Here is an 18,645-nt window from a genome sequence, read left to right as displayed (position 1 = left end):
TTCACCTTTCGTCCATTCTCCTATTTTCTCCACTAGTTTGTCAGTCAAATCGCTTTTCAACGGCGACTATCTGTCGTTGCCTTGGTGCATTTTTCCACAGACAAAAGATTCTTTTCCTTTTGTTCCTCAGATAACACTGGGAGACCAACTAAAATATGCATTTCGGAAACATGCAATCCAGGATATTCTTTTCAAGCATATATATAAAAATAAAGGCCGAGTTTATATATATTACATATATGTATGAGAATTTCACATGCAACCGCACCCATGCGTGGACACGTGTATAAACGTAATTAAAAACCTTGAATGACACCGACCAAAAGAATTGAGGAAGGCCACATCAACGAACATCAGTGTCTAACAAGGACACAAGTTTGACGGACGTACCCCTTTACCGAAGAAAAAAGTTGAATAAATTAACAAAACAAGTACTAGTACTAGTTTTGAATAAACCTGTTCTGTATATCTCTAGCCTAGATAATGCCAAATGTCTACCTATATATATAATATAACGAGGAAAAAACTGATTATGTATATGCAGACAAATATAGGTTCCGAGTAATTTCAACAAAGTTTCGCTGTTTTAAGACTCATATACTATGTCTTTGTTTTTTGTTCTTTTTACTATAATTAAGGAGCCTAACTTTCTTTGCCTCTAATTTAAGTATATACATTAATTAATTGTTTCAAACCCAGTGATTGATTATGATTTCTTGTTTGAACAAATTTAAGTACATATATATATATATATATAAGCTAATTTTATTTTTTTTGAAACATATATATAAGGGAATTTAAATTGATGAAAAATGTTTTTCCTCCAAATGTGTGTGTAGATGTAGTCTGTTCTTCCCCAAGTTTAGGTGTTTCACATTTTGACAACAACAAATCAAAGAAAAGAGTGAAGGGGTTGCTAAGTAGGCCTTAGTAATTAAGTTGAATCCTCAAAACTTTGAGATTTTATATATTCATATCTCATTATATGTCTGGGTTTGATTATTTAATTATGTTCTAATTTTTTAGTTAATTATTCAATGATGTATTATATATTAATTTTAATAGTTGATTATAATTATGAACTCTTTTGTATTTGTAATTTAAAAAAAAAAAAGAATTGTCAAAAATATAAAAAGATAAAAATTAAGTGGGCATCAGGCCCAATTCATAAACCAAAGAAAAAGGCCGAGCGGATAGACGGGAAAGATGAAAGTTAGGGCCTAATGCTATTGTAAAGCCCAAATAAAAGAACCAATAATAAATCAGTTTATTTTTTTTTTAAAAAAATTATCAAAAATAGTTTTCTAATTAATCTGTTGTTTTTCTTTCAGTATATTTCGATTTTATTCGTTTTAGCAAAAGCAAAAAAGTTTATGACAATCATTGCAAAATTTAAATGATAGTGAACGGAAGTTTTAACCTAACATGAAAATGGAGGTTAAAAAAAATATGAACATCAATGAAGATTTACTTGACGATTAAAGAATGTTAAAACTATTGAGGAATGACTAGATAAGAAAAGAAAACACGAGATTTTATTTTATTTTTGGATAATTGAAATGAATTAACAAACGTCAGAATAAGATATATATATATGGAAGGGAAAAATTAATGGGGGCCGGAAAAAGAAGAATTAATTAGTTAAGGAATAATGAAAGATAAGAAAAAAGAATACGGGTATATACGATCTTCTTAACCAGACCATGCATTTTATTGCCACACAAAAGAAGAAGATGCTGTGTGTGTGTGTTTGTGTGTGTCTATATATATATATATATAACCATGATTGTTTTTAACAAGTTATCTTTCTTTTCTCAAGGTCTTTAGTATTCAACTCCCTTTAATCCTTTTAATTTGAACTACATTATCGGCAAACAAAATTTTCTCATGGAACCTCTTTCTCACACAACACAAACAATTAATATGTACGCATGTAATGTTATGAGAGTGTATCATCAGAATCTTAATCCATTTGGTTTTTGGTACCGTAGATCAACGTATGCGACACATGCATGTACCAACTAAAGCACACATATGCAATTAAGCGTTTGACAGAAGAAATTAAGAGCAGACCGATGGTTGGCCTTTATAATAATATTCCAAGCAATGAGCAAAACAAAGCGAAACGATTCTATAAAATAAATAAATTAAATGATTAAAAAAAATAGAGAATGAGATCTATATATATTTCGAAACTATGAAGTAAAAGCTGCAGTGAAGGAATATGGAGCTTGTGGTAAGTTGAAACGAGTCGCTGACCTTGCGTTTATGCTCTTTTGTCGCAGTCAACAGTGCGAAGTTCTTTTCACCAACTTTGCTTGCCTTCGTTTGCTTTGCCAAACCTACGCCTCGCTTTGCGTTTATATACCCTTAATTTCAAGACGTTCGTACGTGTTCCCAACACACCACTTAATAATTAAAGAGAGAGAGAGAGAGAGAGAGAGAGAGAGAGAGAGCAAGCATGCATCAATCTTCTGACTTTTGTTACATCCAGCAGGAAGATAATGGCAATTTAGAAGCAATTCAAAAGGGTTAGTTAACTCACCTGTGTTTTACGGATGATTTGCATATCTTTACCAAAGGTAATTTGGATTATAATATACGAGTACTGCAAAATGTTCTGAAAGTTTTTTATACATATTTTTGGTATGCAACTGAACTATATATGCTAAGAGTGAATTATTAATTTCTTTTAACATTAGTAAAAAAATGTTTACAGAAAATTCACCAGGCTTCTGGTTAATTTCAAGCTCGGTTCCTTACATGTTAAGTACTTTGGGAGTCCCTCTTGTTATAAAAAATTAAGCCAAGTAACAGGGATTGTGTTCCATTGGCTCTAAACGTTTAAAAATATAGTCCTACAAATTTAAGTGCTTTTAGTTGGTAGCAATATTTAACCTTTTGCAAATGTGGGCTACGTAGGAAACCCACTACCACCATTTCATCTGACCTAATTTTTTCCGGTGTTGCAATTAAGTGTATATAGATAAAACAGATCAGTTTTGGTTCTCTCATAGTTAGTGTAAGAGAACGCCATCACCGCACTGCTGGCAGTAATAAAATATCCAAACTTGGCTAATTCTATATTTTTTATATAGAGTAACAATACTGATAGCTGCGCCTTTGTTTCTTTAAGTTATAAATTGTTTTGTTGAGAAGCACATAGTTTTAATTTGTTGGCTTATTTTTAATTTTTGAAAAAAAAAAGGTTATATATGTTAGAAAATATAAATAAGAGAAGAGAAATAATATAAAAAAATTTTAGTTTTGAGGCATAAAATTTTTTTTTTAAAGGTAATTATGCTTTTAGGATATAATAAAGTTTCAAACTTTTCAATTAAAAATAGTGAAAATAATTGTACTGAAATATTTATTTATAATAAATTAACAGACATAAATTTTTATTCAAATAATTATGACATTCTATATAATCATAACTTTTTATAAATAATAATCTATCTATATTTAAATAGTTATGAGCACTTGACCTATGATAATTATTTTTGTTGAAACATAATTATTTAAAATATAAATTAAATTAATATAAAAATTAACTTTACTCATCAATAATTAAACATTTCTATCCAATGTGAGATATACCGCATTATAAACTATCAATAATACAATCATCCTAAAAATTAAAAAAAAAAAAGTGTCTCTATGTATGTAATTAATTATATTACAGGTATACAAGCGCTGTTGATTAACAAATGAAGCAGCAGACCAATTAATATATATATATATACACACACAAATGAACACTTTTTTCCCGAAATAGTAATATGAAATATATGAATGATAAGAGCACGCATGTTTTGCAAAATGTTCACGTTTAACAAACCAAATTGAAGCTTAATTCTTTTCAGAAAATAATAAAAAAAAAAAAAACAAAAAGTTTATTATTATATAAGGAATTAGATATCATAGATCCTCACTGCTTAATTTCAAAATTAATGAATATATACATTTATATATATACTCGTTTTTATTATTAATAGAAATATCATGCTCTAAATATACATTAATGTAGCTAAGGGAAGCCAAAAGGGGTATTAACCCATCAACCAAATCCAATTCAAGGGATTTATTTATTTTAGACAATCTTGAATATTCAGCGATATATCCGTACATCTCATGTGTCAAGTGGGATTTTATATATATATATATATATAAATCAACTTTTGGTACGATTTGCTCTTGCCACCGAATTTAATTTATGTCAAATTGCGTGCGTAGGTATATTTAACTCATTCCTTCGTATTTTTCAATTTATATGCTCACTAATATATAACTATATCCGTAATTTGTTGGAGTGATTGTATGAATGCAAAAGCTAGCCGTTCGATCGGTATTGATGCGTGTATATTAGGTAATTATTTTCTTAATACTACTAATTAATTAATTAATGCGATCGACCGGATCAGGATCTTGGTTGTAACACCGAGGAATCCTTTCTCTCCCCTGCCACTCCCAGTTGACTCACTCCTCACCTGCCATCTGCCAATACATTTGCATGCATTGTTTGAAACAAACATGCTTACAAAAGAGTTTTCTCTTGAAATGCATTTGAGAATTTGGCTTCCATCGAGGTTACTTTTTCCGATCCCTTATATTAATAGCAAAAGATCCATAATATCTATCTTGGTTTGCAATGAGCCAGTTCGATTGGGCTTAAAGCTTGGTTGTAGTAATTTACCTATCTAATATACATATTCAAGATAAATGTAAAACTTTGGGGTTTTAGGCCTTCGGCCGGGTCCCTATAGTTAGATGCATTAATGATGTAATAGTATCCCTTCCACATAGGCCTTTGGGGTCGACAGCCCACTATCTTCCGAGCTCTTTGCTCTTTGCTCTTTGGGAAGAAAAGAGAGAGAATCATTAATTAATGAACAATAATATTAGAGATGCTGTAGCGTATATACATTTGGAAAGAAAGAAAGAATGAATGAATATTGGCTTGCTTTTGCTTAAGGGATGATGAATTGTTTGTTATACAAGCTGTGCTGGGTTGCCATTTGCCAATGCCAGCCACATAGAAGAGAAGAGTCATGATGGAAGAACATTGATGAATAAAATAATCATCTAATCTAGTGGGAGCTGCTTTTGCTTTTGCTTTCATTTTATACATACATATATATATATATATGTATATATATATATATATATATATTCCAACACATAATGACAATCATCCACACCTTACCTATAACCTATCATATTATATATAATATAATCAAACAAAAATGTATAAATATAGCTTAAGCACGAGTCCAAAGGAAAGGAAGTTTTTTATATCATTAATAATATATATATATATATATATATATTAATAATGCCATTAGTGACCATTTTCTGATTCAATTTCAGGCAAAACCATTAAAAGTTTCCCCTTTCTTTCTCAAGAAATAACCTTTTTACATAATGAATTCATTAGTAGTTTTCCTATATATTCCTTTTAACCAAGAAAAAAAAAAAGCATAAATCTACTGTAAATCATATCCAAAGATCACTCTAACCATCTAATAAAAAATAAATAGAAAAAGCAAAGAAAAGAAACGCAACAAATTGATAGCTTCAGCTTATTCTTGATAGTTATGAATAGAGTTTTGAACAGGTAAAATTACTCAGAGATAATTAACGAGCTCCTAATTTTGTGAAATCTGAGTAATTCTTTCATTCTCCCCTTCCTCAATTCCGAATGAAGAGCCCAATGGGCTTGAACAAATGAATCCTACCAGCCGCTTCACCAATACATACGCCTCCAACACCAAGGCTTGCTTTGGGCTTTGAGCTTTTGTTTCATACTCGGCCCGACGTAATTAATTATTTTAGTTAATTTGTAAACAGCGAGTCCATCAGCATGCAATTCCTATATATATATACATATAAACTGCGTCGCTTCGGGTCCCGTCATTTAAATTCTAGGATAGGATACTCATTGTTAATGCCCATGCAATGCAAGTAGATATTAGCAGGAACTTCTCCAAAATAAAGCACATCTTTGTTGAAATGGACGAGTTAACTGTCAACTCTATGAAAGATAGTTTCAGAGTGGATACGGCAGCAGCAGCAGCAGAAGGAGGCCTAGCTAGGTCCAATTAAGTCGACCAACAACACAATTTCTTCTTTTTGCATTGGTTCATTCCTTCAAATTCAATCTACAGTTTAAAGGAGGCTTGAAAATTTTATTTTGCTATATCTAGTAATTTCAAGTATATTTATCAGTAGCAAATTCAGTGGAAATAGTGCACTTAATTTGTCAAGTCAAGCCCTAAACATGGAATCTATGTTCTTATCCCAATAATGCAACATCAACAACAAATTTTAAGCAGATCGTGTATATATATATATATATATATATATATATATATATTTATATTTATACACAGACACGTCATTGTTCAGGAAATTGATCATTTATTTTTACATACTTGGAAAAGAGAGAGCATTTCTATTTTGCTCATTATTAACGTAAATTCATCCTTCTTAGCTGCTAATAACAACCTCCACCTTCAAATTATTCCCCCTAATTTTTACATGAAATTAAACTACAATCTTTATTTTTGACTCTCTCACTTTCTGTATCACGATATATTCACATTTATCTTATAATGGAACGATCAAGTCACAAAGTGCCTCGTGCTGAAACTCAAATATTACGTACGTACAACAAATCTTCGGCTCTGCTAATCTTCACCTATTTATGTTTATTCCCAGACCGTCAAAATTATGGAAGATCCGGTATATATATGAATTTTCAAGTTCAAAAGAAACCAAAAAAGAAAAGGTAATACGAAGAAACAAGAAAGATAAAGAAGAAAAAAATGAAGATTCTGAGATGGCAAGGAGAAATGGCAGTAAACGAGAGGCTTCAAGTATGATTTTGTTGACGCTGAAAATGAATATCTGCCCAAAATTTCCTATATATGTGGCTTTGGGTAGATTTGAAAGATAGAGGCAGAGGCTATACGTGTAGGCAGTTATTCAACTTGGAAATCAAGTAAAGGAAAGGAAGGTATATTATCCATCAAACGCTCTAAATCCCATTCTCCCATTCTTAAGTTTTCTCCTTGCAAATGATGATTTTCTAACCCAAACATGTCCGCTACTTTAAAGCTCTGATCAGTGTTGTTGAAGCAAGTATTATTGTAGTGGTTGTTATTGCTTTTCATATCAATGCTGTTATGGGCAGCATTACTTTCAAGTGGAGAAAGAGAAAAGTCCCCTTCCAACCCTATTTTTCCAGGCTCTAAAATCCCATAATAATCCCCATAAAATGTGTCTCCCATACCACCTTGTGTTAAGCATGCGGGCGCATCCGTCATATTATAACGGTTATTGAGCAGATGAAAAGGATCGAATTGGTTGCCTGCTGTAACCATTGATGATGAAGATGAGTTCATGCATAAGGTCATGATATCGTGTTCATACACAGGAAAAATCCCTCCTACAACATCTCTGGGCTCCGATGAATCACTGTTGTTGGGTGATGAGGATGTGGAGGTGTTGTTTTTCAATCTTTTCTTTAGGGTGGAGTTCCAGAAATTCTTTATTTCATTATCCGTCCTTCCTGGAAGACGAGCCGCTATTTGGGACCACCTGAAACATTTAAAACCAATGAAAAATAATTAAGACATGTATCTATAATCGATAGAGTATAAAATTTCAGCAGAGATTTTAGAAGCTGTTGCATTATAGCATATATTTCCTTTTGCGATGCATGCTTAGCACGGATGCTTAAAGCTCTAAAAGTACTGAAATAAGTATGCATATAATTGTGAGCAAAAGACAGAAGTGCTGAAGGAAAAAGAGGGGAATTCTGAGATGAAGGATGAGAAGCACTTCTCTGTTATTTTTAGAGCATTTCAAATTAAACACGATTGTCTCATATCTGAAAATGAAACACCAGAAAATATGAGTGGGTTGCTTGGTGGATAATGGATGGTGATTGTCAAATGCAAAGCAGCAGAAGTGGATGCCTTTGGTCTCAAGTTCAAGATTTATATAGTAAGGATGCACTGTATAAAACTAAAAAAGATTTATATATATTTTTCACTCTTGATTCTAATACATTCAAACGATGATAGAGACAAATAAAATTAAAAAAAATGATTTAATTTCATTTTTAGATTTATTGAAATTAATAATTAAAAAAAATATAAAATTTTTTAATTTTATATTATGTAAATTAATTTGTGTGTGTATATATATATATATATATATAATCAAATTATTATATATATAATAATGGGAGGAAAACCGCCAGAAGCATTTTTTCCAGCCGAGAATTGGAAACTTCAAAAAACAATTATGAAGTAAAATCAAACGGTAAATAGGGCAAATTTTTGACTGGGTTCAAATCCAGCCTGAAATTAAGAAGTGCCATACTGATACATACATACACACACACACACACACATATATATATATATATATATATATTGAGCAGCCGTTAACTAGCTAGCTTAGAATAGCAAGACCAAAAAAAAAGGCTCTATACAATTGGAATATTGTTAAGTCAATGTATACATATTTACAAGCGGATATAGATAATGAACCAAACCAAGAACTTCTGAGTAATGCACATTCCACGTTGTTAAGAGTTTTTAAGCTGAGAAACGATCGATCCACAGTGTTTCACAATGTAGTATATGACTATATGATATTGCATTTCCAACATATGCTATGTATGAAAAAGAAAAAGAAAATCACATTTTATCATTCAACTATGTCATGATATGATCTCTCTATTTGACTTCAAATAACCGCACTAGGTAGATGACCCCAGTCAAGGTAGAAATTTTGATAGTACATTCAGAGTTTTGCATTCCTTAATTTATATGATATATCCTAGAGGCATATAAAAAGCAGCACCAGATCTATATATATATATATATATATATGTATATGTATATGTATGTAGTTTCATTTTTAACCTTCATTGACCTTTAGAAGAGAAATGGTAATAGAAATAGAACCTGTTGCCTAGGATGGAATGCAAATGTATGATAAGCCCTTCCTCTTGGGGAGAGAAGGCGCCACGCTTAAGATCAGGTCTCAAGTAATTTATCCAACGAAGACGACAACTCTTGCCACACCTCTGCAGACCTGCATTCCTAGCAATGTTGCTCCAACACCCTTGTCCACTGGTTAACATGTAGTTCATGAGTTTCTCATCCTCTTCTGGTGACCACAATCCCTTCCTCAGTTTGATTTTGTTATTGTTAACTCTTACTTTTCCCATATTTGGATCAGGTTTCCTCATTGCTGCTGGGTCTCGATCTGATCTAGTGGAGCCTTTGTCTTTTTAACTTGTTTGATGGAGATCAGAGAAAGCTATATAGTTAAATGATGGTTGCATCAGAGAGAGAGAGAGAGAGAGAGAGAGAGAGAGAGAAGGCTTCATGAGGTGGTAATGGTGATGACGATAGTGATGGTTGTGGGGTTTGCTTTAAAATATGAATATTTGTGAGAAATGCATTGTGAGAGAGTGTCTGTTGGTTGATGGGTAGAGTGGAAAACGGATTGGAGGGGGACCTCCCCCTCCCTCGGCCCTTAGGCCTCAGGCCTCACATCGGATGAGAGAAAGGATGGTTTGGTCGTCTTGTCTTTGACTCTATCTTGTCTTTTTCGATGCATTTTTCTTCACTCACACGGTAATCATCATATGTGTACGAGACACAAGCCAGTTTGCTTCCACTTCACATAATGCTCTTTCTCTCTTAACCCACACGTGTATTTGAAGATAAGCCTATGCCCTAGAAGAGAGAGAGAGAGAGAGAGAGAAAGAGCCTAAAGAGATCAGAGAACAAAGACAAAACTACTTTTCCTACACCTCCCCTTCAATATAGAATAATGTAACACCTTTCAGGCTCTGGTCTTCCACACACACACACACACACACGCGCGCGCGCATTAATGCTTTTTTTTTTCAGATGAGAAACGTGAATAATATTTATAAGGTGCGCATGCGTCGGGATGGTTGATTTGCAATGTGAATTAATTAAGAGGCTCTCAAAAATAAAGGAATGAAAAAGAAACATGAACCTACTGGAGTATTTAACTGCTGTTTACACCCCAGTTGCCGCCAGTACCCTTATTTTTGTCTAAAAGCATTCTTTTCCTTAAAGGCATCATCCTGTTAAGGATAAATATTCATTGCTAAAATTAATATTTTACATGTAACAATATCGAATAGAATATGTAACATTCGCAAGTGAAATGATTACCAGGCCCTATCAATTCATCAAACTTGAAAGATTATTTGATAAATCAGCGTTGAATACATACCTAGTGCATATATATATATATATGTATCTATATATATATATATATCAAATTGTTGGAAACTGAAGGCACTTCATATGGAAATTGATGAGTAGGTAGTTGGCATCCATAAGTAAATTAGTACTAAAATCATTTTCAGTTGCAGTAAATAAAAATTAAGTTATAACTATTAATTTCTTAAGTCGTATCAGCATTTGCAATTTATTCAATCGTACGCACTGAGAGTTGTTTCTTCAGCTTAATTAATTAGACCCTTGCTTGTTATTCATTCCAAAAAAGGTTTTTGTTTTTTACTTCGAAAAATGTTGCAGAAATCTATCATCATTCACAGCAAACTAAATATGACATTGTGAAACCCCCATTTAATTTGTGCTTTAGCATCTCTACGCAATTTCTTAATTATACCATTTTTGGAGAACAAAATTCTTTTGCAAATGTTATCCAGCTGAACAGATCCAGATGCTCTAATTTCTCTATATAGAGATGATGTTAATACTTGAATATTACTTTATCAATCAGCTGGTTTCACTTGATCAAACCTAAAATCAACAACAATATACATATGGCCCATCCCTCCATGGTATCTTAATTATATATATATATATATATTACAGGGTTAATATATATACCCCACAAACTTTCATTGTCTTATTTTGTTGTCAGGGTTATCTTTCTCTCTGATTCCATTTCCTCTCATACCTAATTCCTCTCCTTGCATGCCAAGAAGTTGCCAACCTAAATCCACCTTATATGAGAGTCTTAGTCAAATGCTTCAAGTATAAAAGAGCAATATATATATATATATATATATATATTCGTTTAATGTTGTATGTATTGACAGCGATTGCCATAGTTTCTGGCAAAAAGTGAGTGGAAAACTCTCAAGCTACTCAAAATGTTCAAAAGTATTCTCTTTATCAACAGCTAGCTGTCCAGGAAAACTCTATTTCATGCTTGGAAGGCTGTCCCAATCAACAAACTACTTGGTTAAAAGACAATAAAAAACACCTAGCCAGGTTTGTCGTTACGCACATTGTACTAGATCTACATATATTGATGTCTAAATCAATATAATTAATCCGTCTATTAACGTTGTTACGTACGCACAAGTGAGAAACGGTTAGGGATGGTATCGGGTCGGGTTCGGGATGGTTTTTACTCGTCCCGAACCCGATCCGATTTTATGCTCATCAAACTGATCCCGATCCGAATCATTTTAATATTCGATCCCGATCCGATCCGATAATATGTAAACCGTATCCGATTCGATTCGATCCGAAATTAATAAAATATTATTTTTTAAAATATAAAATATTATTTTTTAAATATAAATATTTAAAAATATCATTATATAAATATATATAAATAATTAATTAATTAATTAAAAAATAATTTTTTAATAATGTTGGGTCGGATAGGGTCGGGTTTTAGGCATACCCGAACTTGATCCGACTCCGACTATTACTTAAATTTACCCGACCCGAAACCCAAAATTCAAAAAAAAAAACCTGACCTTATAAGATCGGGTCGGGCCGAAACCCGTCGGGGACGGGCTTGATTGCCGTCCCTAGAAACGGTACCTAGGGCTGGCTATGAGAGGAAAGCATAACCTGAAAATTAAGTGAACAAACCATATATGGAAAAAGGAAATTAAGAAGTTAGTACATTTATAAACTTTTTGTACATAGAAGTATCGGACAGAATTATTCAGTCTCTCGGCTTTCTTTGGTTTAGATTTAGTGGGGCATGAACGGCCAAAAGAACATTCCTCTTCTGCTTCATCTCATCGAACTTACTATTTAATCCATTTTCAAGAACCAAACCATCTTAAGCTCCCTAGCTAAACTAGAACCCTCCACCTCCACCTCCACCTCCACCTCCAGCCCCCCCCCCCCCCCCCCCCGGTTGGTCACGGACTCATTCATCCGCTGTCTCAAGCCTCGTTAACGTGTCCCTACTGCTCTGTAAAATGGCCCTGTTTATATATTTCTCTTTTATCTCAATCTTATTTGCTTCTAAATACTTCTTAGCTAGCTAGCTAGCTAGCTCGGGATATCATCTCCTCCAGGGCCACTAAAATCTGAATTAAGCTTCAAAACCAAAGAACTTGCATCTGTATACCGTATTGCGCCTTAAATTTGATTCTTTCGAATAAGCCCGTTCGTTATATGGGCCTCAGTCTTCATCATCATATGGTTCATGAAATTGCTTGGGGAACTGCAGCTTGAAGGCTTTAATTGGCTGTGTAATAAAGCTATACCAATTTTGGAGGGTTGATTCGAAGTGCTTTATTTCTTCTCAATAAATGCATACATAGATACATGTATGTATTTATTGAGAGGGAAAAAAATAATAAAAGATAACAGGTCTACAGAACCAGGCATCATCGTCAATGGAGTGCTAAACCCATTTGGGAGCGTTGATGTGCTCATAAACGCAGTCCTCAACAAATCTGGAGTCTATTATCTTCCAATCGATTTTTGCTGGTTCCATAGAGAGAGAGGGAGAGAGAGAAAATGAGAAAGGCATAAGACAGAGAGGTAGATCTAAGTTTTGTCCATGTTGGTGGGCAGAGACGATGAGGGTGTGCAGTGTGGGTGTGGCTTTTCTTTTTCTTCTGTTTTCATTTTAGTAACATAATTTGGCCTTTGAGGATTTTATTGTATTTGTAATTTTGTTTTGGGCATATAGTACCACTAGCTACTGCTGCTACTGGACCTGTTAGTTGGTCTCAGAAATAGTTGGCCTTTTTTTTTTTATCACGTGGTATTTGCATTCCTTTCTTGGATCTAAATCACAATGTTAAACTGGGAACTGCGGTTGCCCAAAAAAACAGAACAACCGCCTGCCTTCCTCATCTTCTTCCTTCTTTTTTCTATTTGCCTCCTCTTTTTTCTTTTACTGTGAGAAAAACTCATATTAAAATACAAGCTGATTTCATCACTTTCTCTTCCTTATAGCCAAATCTCAAAACTCTTACTTAGAATTCTCATCTTACCTTTTTTTTTTTTTTTTTTCTATAACTTTCATCTTCGTTATTTGTCCCCAACAAACATGGCCCATGACCGCCGGACCGCTGGCTCATCTACCTCATGTATAAAAGAAAATTTCTTTCATCCTTTTTTTTCCTTTCAAGAATCGTAATAAATACTTAAAAAGTTATACGGCGTGGAGTATTTCCAATAATGTATGGAGCATTGACTTAATAAAAGTAGTAATATTTTTGTACATTATTTTTTCTACAAACTCATGAAAGAACTACCTACCACCACACCACACAGCGACTAATAAATTCTCATCCATTCAGTCTCGGACATTAGCAAGAGTTACAGGCGACTCCATTTCTCCGTATACCCACTTCGGCCAAGCTAACAAACGGCAACTGGCAAGAAAAATAAATAAATAAAAGGGGTAACTTGTCAAAAAATAGATTCTATGCTTCCTTTTTTTTTTTTGGGGGGGGGGGGGGGTGTGGATGGGGTTTATGTAGGCAATTCAGGCGTGCTACACCTCAACAGAAAGAAGAAAGTAGTTTTAAAAAATGTTTTCCCAACTGAGGAGGAACGGGAATAACTGAATTCCGAGCTACCTTATCGTTTATGATTTAAAGGTAAAAGAAAAAGAGAAGCATCGCTATATATTTCCAAGAAGAGTCACCCAGCCAGAGAGCTGTTATCGGACTACATTGACTTGGTACCATGTTCTTCACGTCAGAAAAATTGAGCGCAGAATCAAAGAATTAATGTGAAAGGAAATGTTGGCAGACCTTCAACCGGTGGACAAACACATGAAATGAAACTAATTGCAGCTTCGCTTGCTAGCTTTACACATCGTACGGCATATCATTGTATTGTTTTGTTTTTCTTTTTTTTTTTTTAACTCATTTGTAACGAACGCTTACACCTGTTACAGGCACGCATACAGCCATGTCCCATGTCCATGACTATTTCTATTAGAATGGTTCTAGACACATCATCTTTTTTTTTTTTTAATTTTCTTTATATAAAATTAATTAACTACCTTTCTCATTTCAATTTTAAAATTTTAAAATATTCATTTTCGATATAACTTACTGAATATGCATTTTCATTTAATTATATAACTCACCTCCGAAAATACATATCCGATAAATTACATAACTTATTGAAAATATATATCCCAGAGCTTTAAATTAATTACATTTAAATTTGAGAAAAAAATCAGTTGAAAAAGAATATCTTACAAAAATTTTTAAGCATCCAAATATGCAAATCCAAATTCGAAAACCATTAAAAACTCCCGGATACACAGTCAAAAACTTTTTGAGAGTTTCTGAATTTACAAATCCGAAATCTTTTAAAAATTTAAGGATTTGCAAATCTAGACATTTAAAAGTGCAAAGGGTCTTAAGAAATAAATTAAGTAATTTCATTTAAAAATGATTTTGAAAAAAAAAAAAGTGAAAGTAAAAAATCGAGATGTGAATGTAATCTTTCTTTCTATTAAGATAGAAGCTGGACCCCATAATCCATATTCTGTGGGTCAAGACACCGAGCAACTAAACAAGAATATCAGGCATAACTCATCAGATATCATATGATTCAATTCAGTAGGCCAAAAAAAAAAAAAGTCAGCAAGCATAAATCTTTTTTTGTGTGCTTCCAGCCCACCTTTATCACACCATCTTAACAGATGATACCAATTTCAAACATCATAACTGAGGTGATACCAACTTGAAACAGAACAATTAGAACTTCAAATATAATATCTCCGAGTCATAAAACCAAAAAATCCGAGATAGGGGCAGTGACATTAGCTGCCAATCTTCTTATCAGGTTTTTAATCAAAACTTCCTTTCGGAAAATAATAATCGTTTGGAGAGTAACTCCCCCTATATCTGAATTATTTAATGAAATTTTGCGAAAATAAATTTCTCGGGAGTCAAGCTTTTCATCGCCATCTAAACCTAAACAAAACAAAAAGGGAGACGTACCAAGATTAAGCACCACCAGATCCATACTTCTTTCCAAATACAATAAGCTGCAACTTGTCATATCCAGCAAGCACACCAGCCCCAGCAACAGCACGAAGGATGTTAGCTCCAGCACCCTTAAAGAGAGACTTGGCACCCTCATTTTTCAAGATCTGAGAAAACGCATCAAGTGAGCTCTTGTATTTGACTGCTTCACCAGAGGTCATCATCATTCTTCTACGAACAGTGTCAATTGGGTAGGATGCAAGGCCAGCACCATTAGTGATGAGCCAACCAAGGGCAAAGCTAGCAAAGAAACTATCCTGCAATTATCAGAGGGAAGCAGAAAGCAAGATGTCATTACAACATTATGTTTATGGAAGTAACATTTACAAGCTCAATGAAAGAAATTAATACCATTGTGCTAACAAAACTTTAATATATATACAAAATGAGAAATGTTATACCATTGACTAAATAAAGAGACAATATAATAACAACAACATAGTCAAACCAAATAACTGCAGTGGCAATTATATTTTCAATGACACACTGACACAGTTATGGAATGAAAAACCTCTTAATCACATAGCTATTAAACAACATACTAACCTGCAACTTTCCGGTCAAAACCACTGGCTTCAGAGAGTCATACATTCCAAAGTATAGACCACGGTAAACTATGATTCCAACACATGAAATATTGAAACCACGGTAAAGTCCAGCAATACCATCAGATTTTAAGGTCTTCCTGTAGACATCAACAAGGCCATTGAATTGCCTCTCTCCTCCCTTCTTTGCAGCCTTTGCATCATTGGCAAGACGGGTTCGAGCATAATCCAAGGAGTAGACAAACAGAAGGGAAGATGCACCAGCTGCGCCTCCGGATGCCAAGTTTCCAGCAAACCATTTCCAGTAACCATCTCTATCTTTCTTGAAGTTGAAAAGCCTCTTGAAGTAATCCTTGAAAGCAAAGTTCAAGGCCTGTTGCAAATGAACAAAGCAATGAGCTTAGAACATAGACAAAAATAACAAAAAGCATGAGTTAAAATTGCTAACCTGGGTGGGGAAATAACGAATAACATTAGCAGTGTTTCCTCTCCACAAAGAAGCAATTCCTTCATCTTGAATTGTTCGCTTGAAACAATCACCAATACCCTTGTAGGGTTCAGAAAGCCTACCAGTTTTGATCATTTCATCCTGGTTCTGAATCAAAAGCTTAACTCGCTCAATTGGAGCAGCAGCTGTTTTAGATACAGCAGCAGAAACTCCACCCATGAGGAAATCAATAGCAAAGCTGGCAAAGCCTTTCTCTGCAGGGGCTTGAACACAAACAGCAGATGCTGTTGATGGAACCATAGACAGGTCAGTGGTTGCTCCACAAGTCCAGACAATAGGATACTGCAGTGCAGCATTGGAGTAACTCCCATCTGAAACCCTTCTTTGGTATAGAGCAGGCCTCCTAAAAGACCCATCATACCCTTGAACATCTTGGGAAAGGCTAGAACGGAGGAGCTGGCCTGCAACCTTCTGCATAACGGTTGGGTGTTGAACCTGATCCATTCTGACTTCCCTGCAAGAAACACATGAGCACATGAAAATACAATGCAAATACTGACAAAAAAAATGCATGTTACTAAATGAGCCAAAATCATCTACAAACATATCTAATGAATTCATCCATTGTCAACAATAACAACAAAGTCACAACAAAGTCAGGTGTGGGATCATGGACATGAAAATGCTATAACCACGAAAAGTAAAATTAGCCATTATCATGCAGAAGGATAATGCTTTTGTAAAAAGCATAAGCAAAATGTGCAACAAGGCAAACTAAAGGAGATACTGCAGGTGTAACACACCTCAGCAAGAACTCATTACATCTAGAAGAGAAAATATAAAACAAAAATGACAACCAAACACAACTCTTCGATACAGGAATTTAATCATCACATCAATTTTAAGCAGAAAAAATTGAATAAACCCAATATGACAAAGCAAACGACCAACTGAAATGCCCTGCCAATCAAAATATACTAAACGGTCCTAAAAATAACTAATAGATGACGTAGGCTGGCATTCATAGATTTTTATATTACCATATTATCCAATATTAACAACCTTACGAAGTATAAACATCTAAAAAACCTTTCACCCGACCAACCGTATGTATATGTAAGCAAGTATTTCACTATGAGGTGACAAATTTCCACATATATAATTCAATATTACAAATAAATCCATAGATGTTGCCTCCTATTAAATTTTGAAAAAAGCAGAAGCAGCTCCTGATCTAATGGTAGTGAAATGGTCTATTTTAAAAGGTCAAATGGAGCTTGCCTAAACGTAACGCAAAGCTACAAACAAGATTAATCTGATTGACAACGCAGTACCAATAAAGAATAATAACAGATCCAAATAATCAAACTATTACTTAGAGTTGGATGCGAATCTGCAGATATCCACACCACCGATTTGCAATGAAAAGCAGTAAATGCCAATAGATCTAATGAATCAAGCCCAAATCTTATAAAAACAACAGGTTCACGATAGATCAGATCAAACGTAGGCAACATACTAACACTTGAGTAACAGTATAGATCTAAAAGAATAGCGAGGAGCTACAATAGGAGAAACGGAGAACATCAGATCTGATATTTTAGGATATTTTAGAGTAGTATATACCTTTGAGAAGAACGTGATGGGTGGCTGCGACAGATGGTTGGAGGTCTCGGCCTTTATCTCTGCGTTGAAAGGAAAGGCTACGAGAAGAGAAAGGAGATTTTTCTTTTTCTCTTTTTTTGTGGAGAGGAGAGGGGCTTTGGAGAGGGCGAACAGGGAAGGTCCCTCCAGCCTTTTTATTGGCTCTACCTACTACATATGACGGGAGACCCATGTGCATAAGCAGTGATTCGTTGCGGTTAGAGGTGCGTTGGATCTGAGAGCTTCCCAAATTCACATGCCTTTATCACCGTCCCTTTTGTCGACTTTTAACTCTATTGAATGCGCTTCTCTTTTCGATCAATTTATTTATTAACATTTTACAAATTAAGATGAGAGATGAAATTCAAGACAAAGAAGTAATATAAATTATATAATTATAGGAGTATATTCAAACTTTACATCCCAACTTTGTAAAATATACTTGCATGTATTTGGTATTGGTAAACGATCACTGTGACCAAAATTATTTTGTGCCTTTATATTAAAAAAAGGAGATTTTATAACTTATTAGTATTTTGTTTTTCCTTTCAAGCATCAACATTCAACAACAACTTGGATTCATGCAAACCTGTTTTTTTTTTTTTTAAATAATAATAATTCAAGGAGAGTAAGAATTGGCAACTCTGGTTTATTTGAAGTCAACTTGGACAAAGCCTTCATTCTTCAACTTTTTGGTTTCA

At 33.9% G+C, this 18,645-nt stretch overlaps 2 protein-coding genes across 3 annotated transcripts; both read right to left on the bottom strand.

Moving 5' to 3' along the window:
• Window positions 1–6,402: 6,402 nt before the first annotated feature.
• LOC111313245 (transcription factor MYB83-like) lies at window positions 6,403–9,980 on the bottom strand. Its single transcript, XM_022913908.2, has 2 exons — window positions 8,982–9,980; window positions 6,403–7,602 (listed from the first exon to the last, which is right to left on the bottom strand). Exons 1-2 carry the CDS (start codon window positions 9,266–9,268, stop codon window positions 6,984–6,986), a joined length of 906 nt encoding a protein of 301 aa, XP_022769643.2. The 5' UTR covers window positions 9,269–9,980; the 3' UTR covers window positions 6,403–6,983.
• Window positions 9,981–15,002: 5,022 nt separating this feature from the next.
• On the bottom strand, window positions 15,003–18,073 carry LOC111313676 (ADP/ATP translocase 1, mitochondrial). 2 transcript variants are annotated; one of them, XM_022914339.2, is made up of 4 exons: window positions 17,927–18,073; window positions 16,301–16,814; window positions 15,854–16,225; window positions 15,003–15,564 (listed from the first exon to the last, which is right to left on the bottom strand). In XM_022914339.2, the coding sequence occupies exons 2-4, from the start codon at window positions 16,802–16,804 to the stop codon at window positions 15,268–15,270; spliced, it is 1,173 nt and encodes a 390-aa protein (XP_022770074.1). In that variant the 5' UTR covers window positions 16,805–16,814; window positions 17,927–18,073; the 3' UTR covers window positions 15,003–15,267. The 2 variants fall into 2 exon arrangements, with proteins under 2 accessions (XP_022770074.1, XP_089608438.1); XM_089752312.1 differs by having other exon boundaries at window positions 16,301–16,824; window positions 17,935–18,073.
• Window positions 18,074–18,645: the final 572 nt, after the last annotated feature.

This window comes from Durio zibethinus, chromosome 23 (assembly GCF_047325235.1).
Source record: "Durio zibethinus cultivar Kanyao isolate XHJ-2024 chromosome 23, ASM4732523v1, whole genome shotgun sequence".
Taxonomy (NCBI): Eukaryota; Viridiplantae; Streptophyta; class Magnoliopsida; order Malvales; family Malvaceae; genus Durio; species Durio zibethinus.
This window is presented reverse-complemented; position numbering and strand designations above follow the sequence as displayed.

Bases quoted from the DNA above. Each gene is read 5' to 3' on its own strand.
- LOC111313245 (XM_022913908.2), bottom strand. From the start codon at position 9,268: ATGAGGAAACCTGATCCAAATATGGGAAAAGTAAGAGTTAACAATAAC. The intron at 7,603-8,981 runs GTTCTATTTCTA...TAAATGTTTCAG, and splicing joins CATTCCATCCTAGGCAACAG to GTGGTCCCAAATAGCGGCTC.
- LOC111313676 (XM_022914339.2), bottom strand. From the start codon at position 16,804: ATGGATCAGGTTCAACACCCAACCGTTATGCAGAAGGTTGCAGGCCAG. The intron at 16,226-16,300 runs GTTAGCAATTTT...CATTTGCAACAG, and splicing joins TTCGTTATTTCCCCACCCAG to GCCTTGAACTTTGCTTTCAA. The intron at 15,565-15,853 runs GTTAGTATGTTG...TGATAATTGCAG, and splicing joins TTTTGACCGGAAAGTTGCAG to GATAGTTTCTTTGCTAGCTT.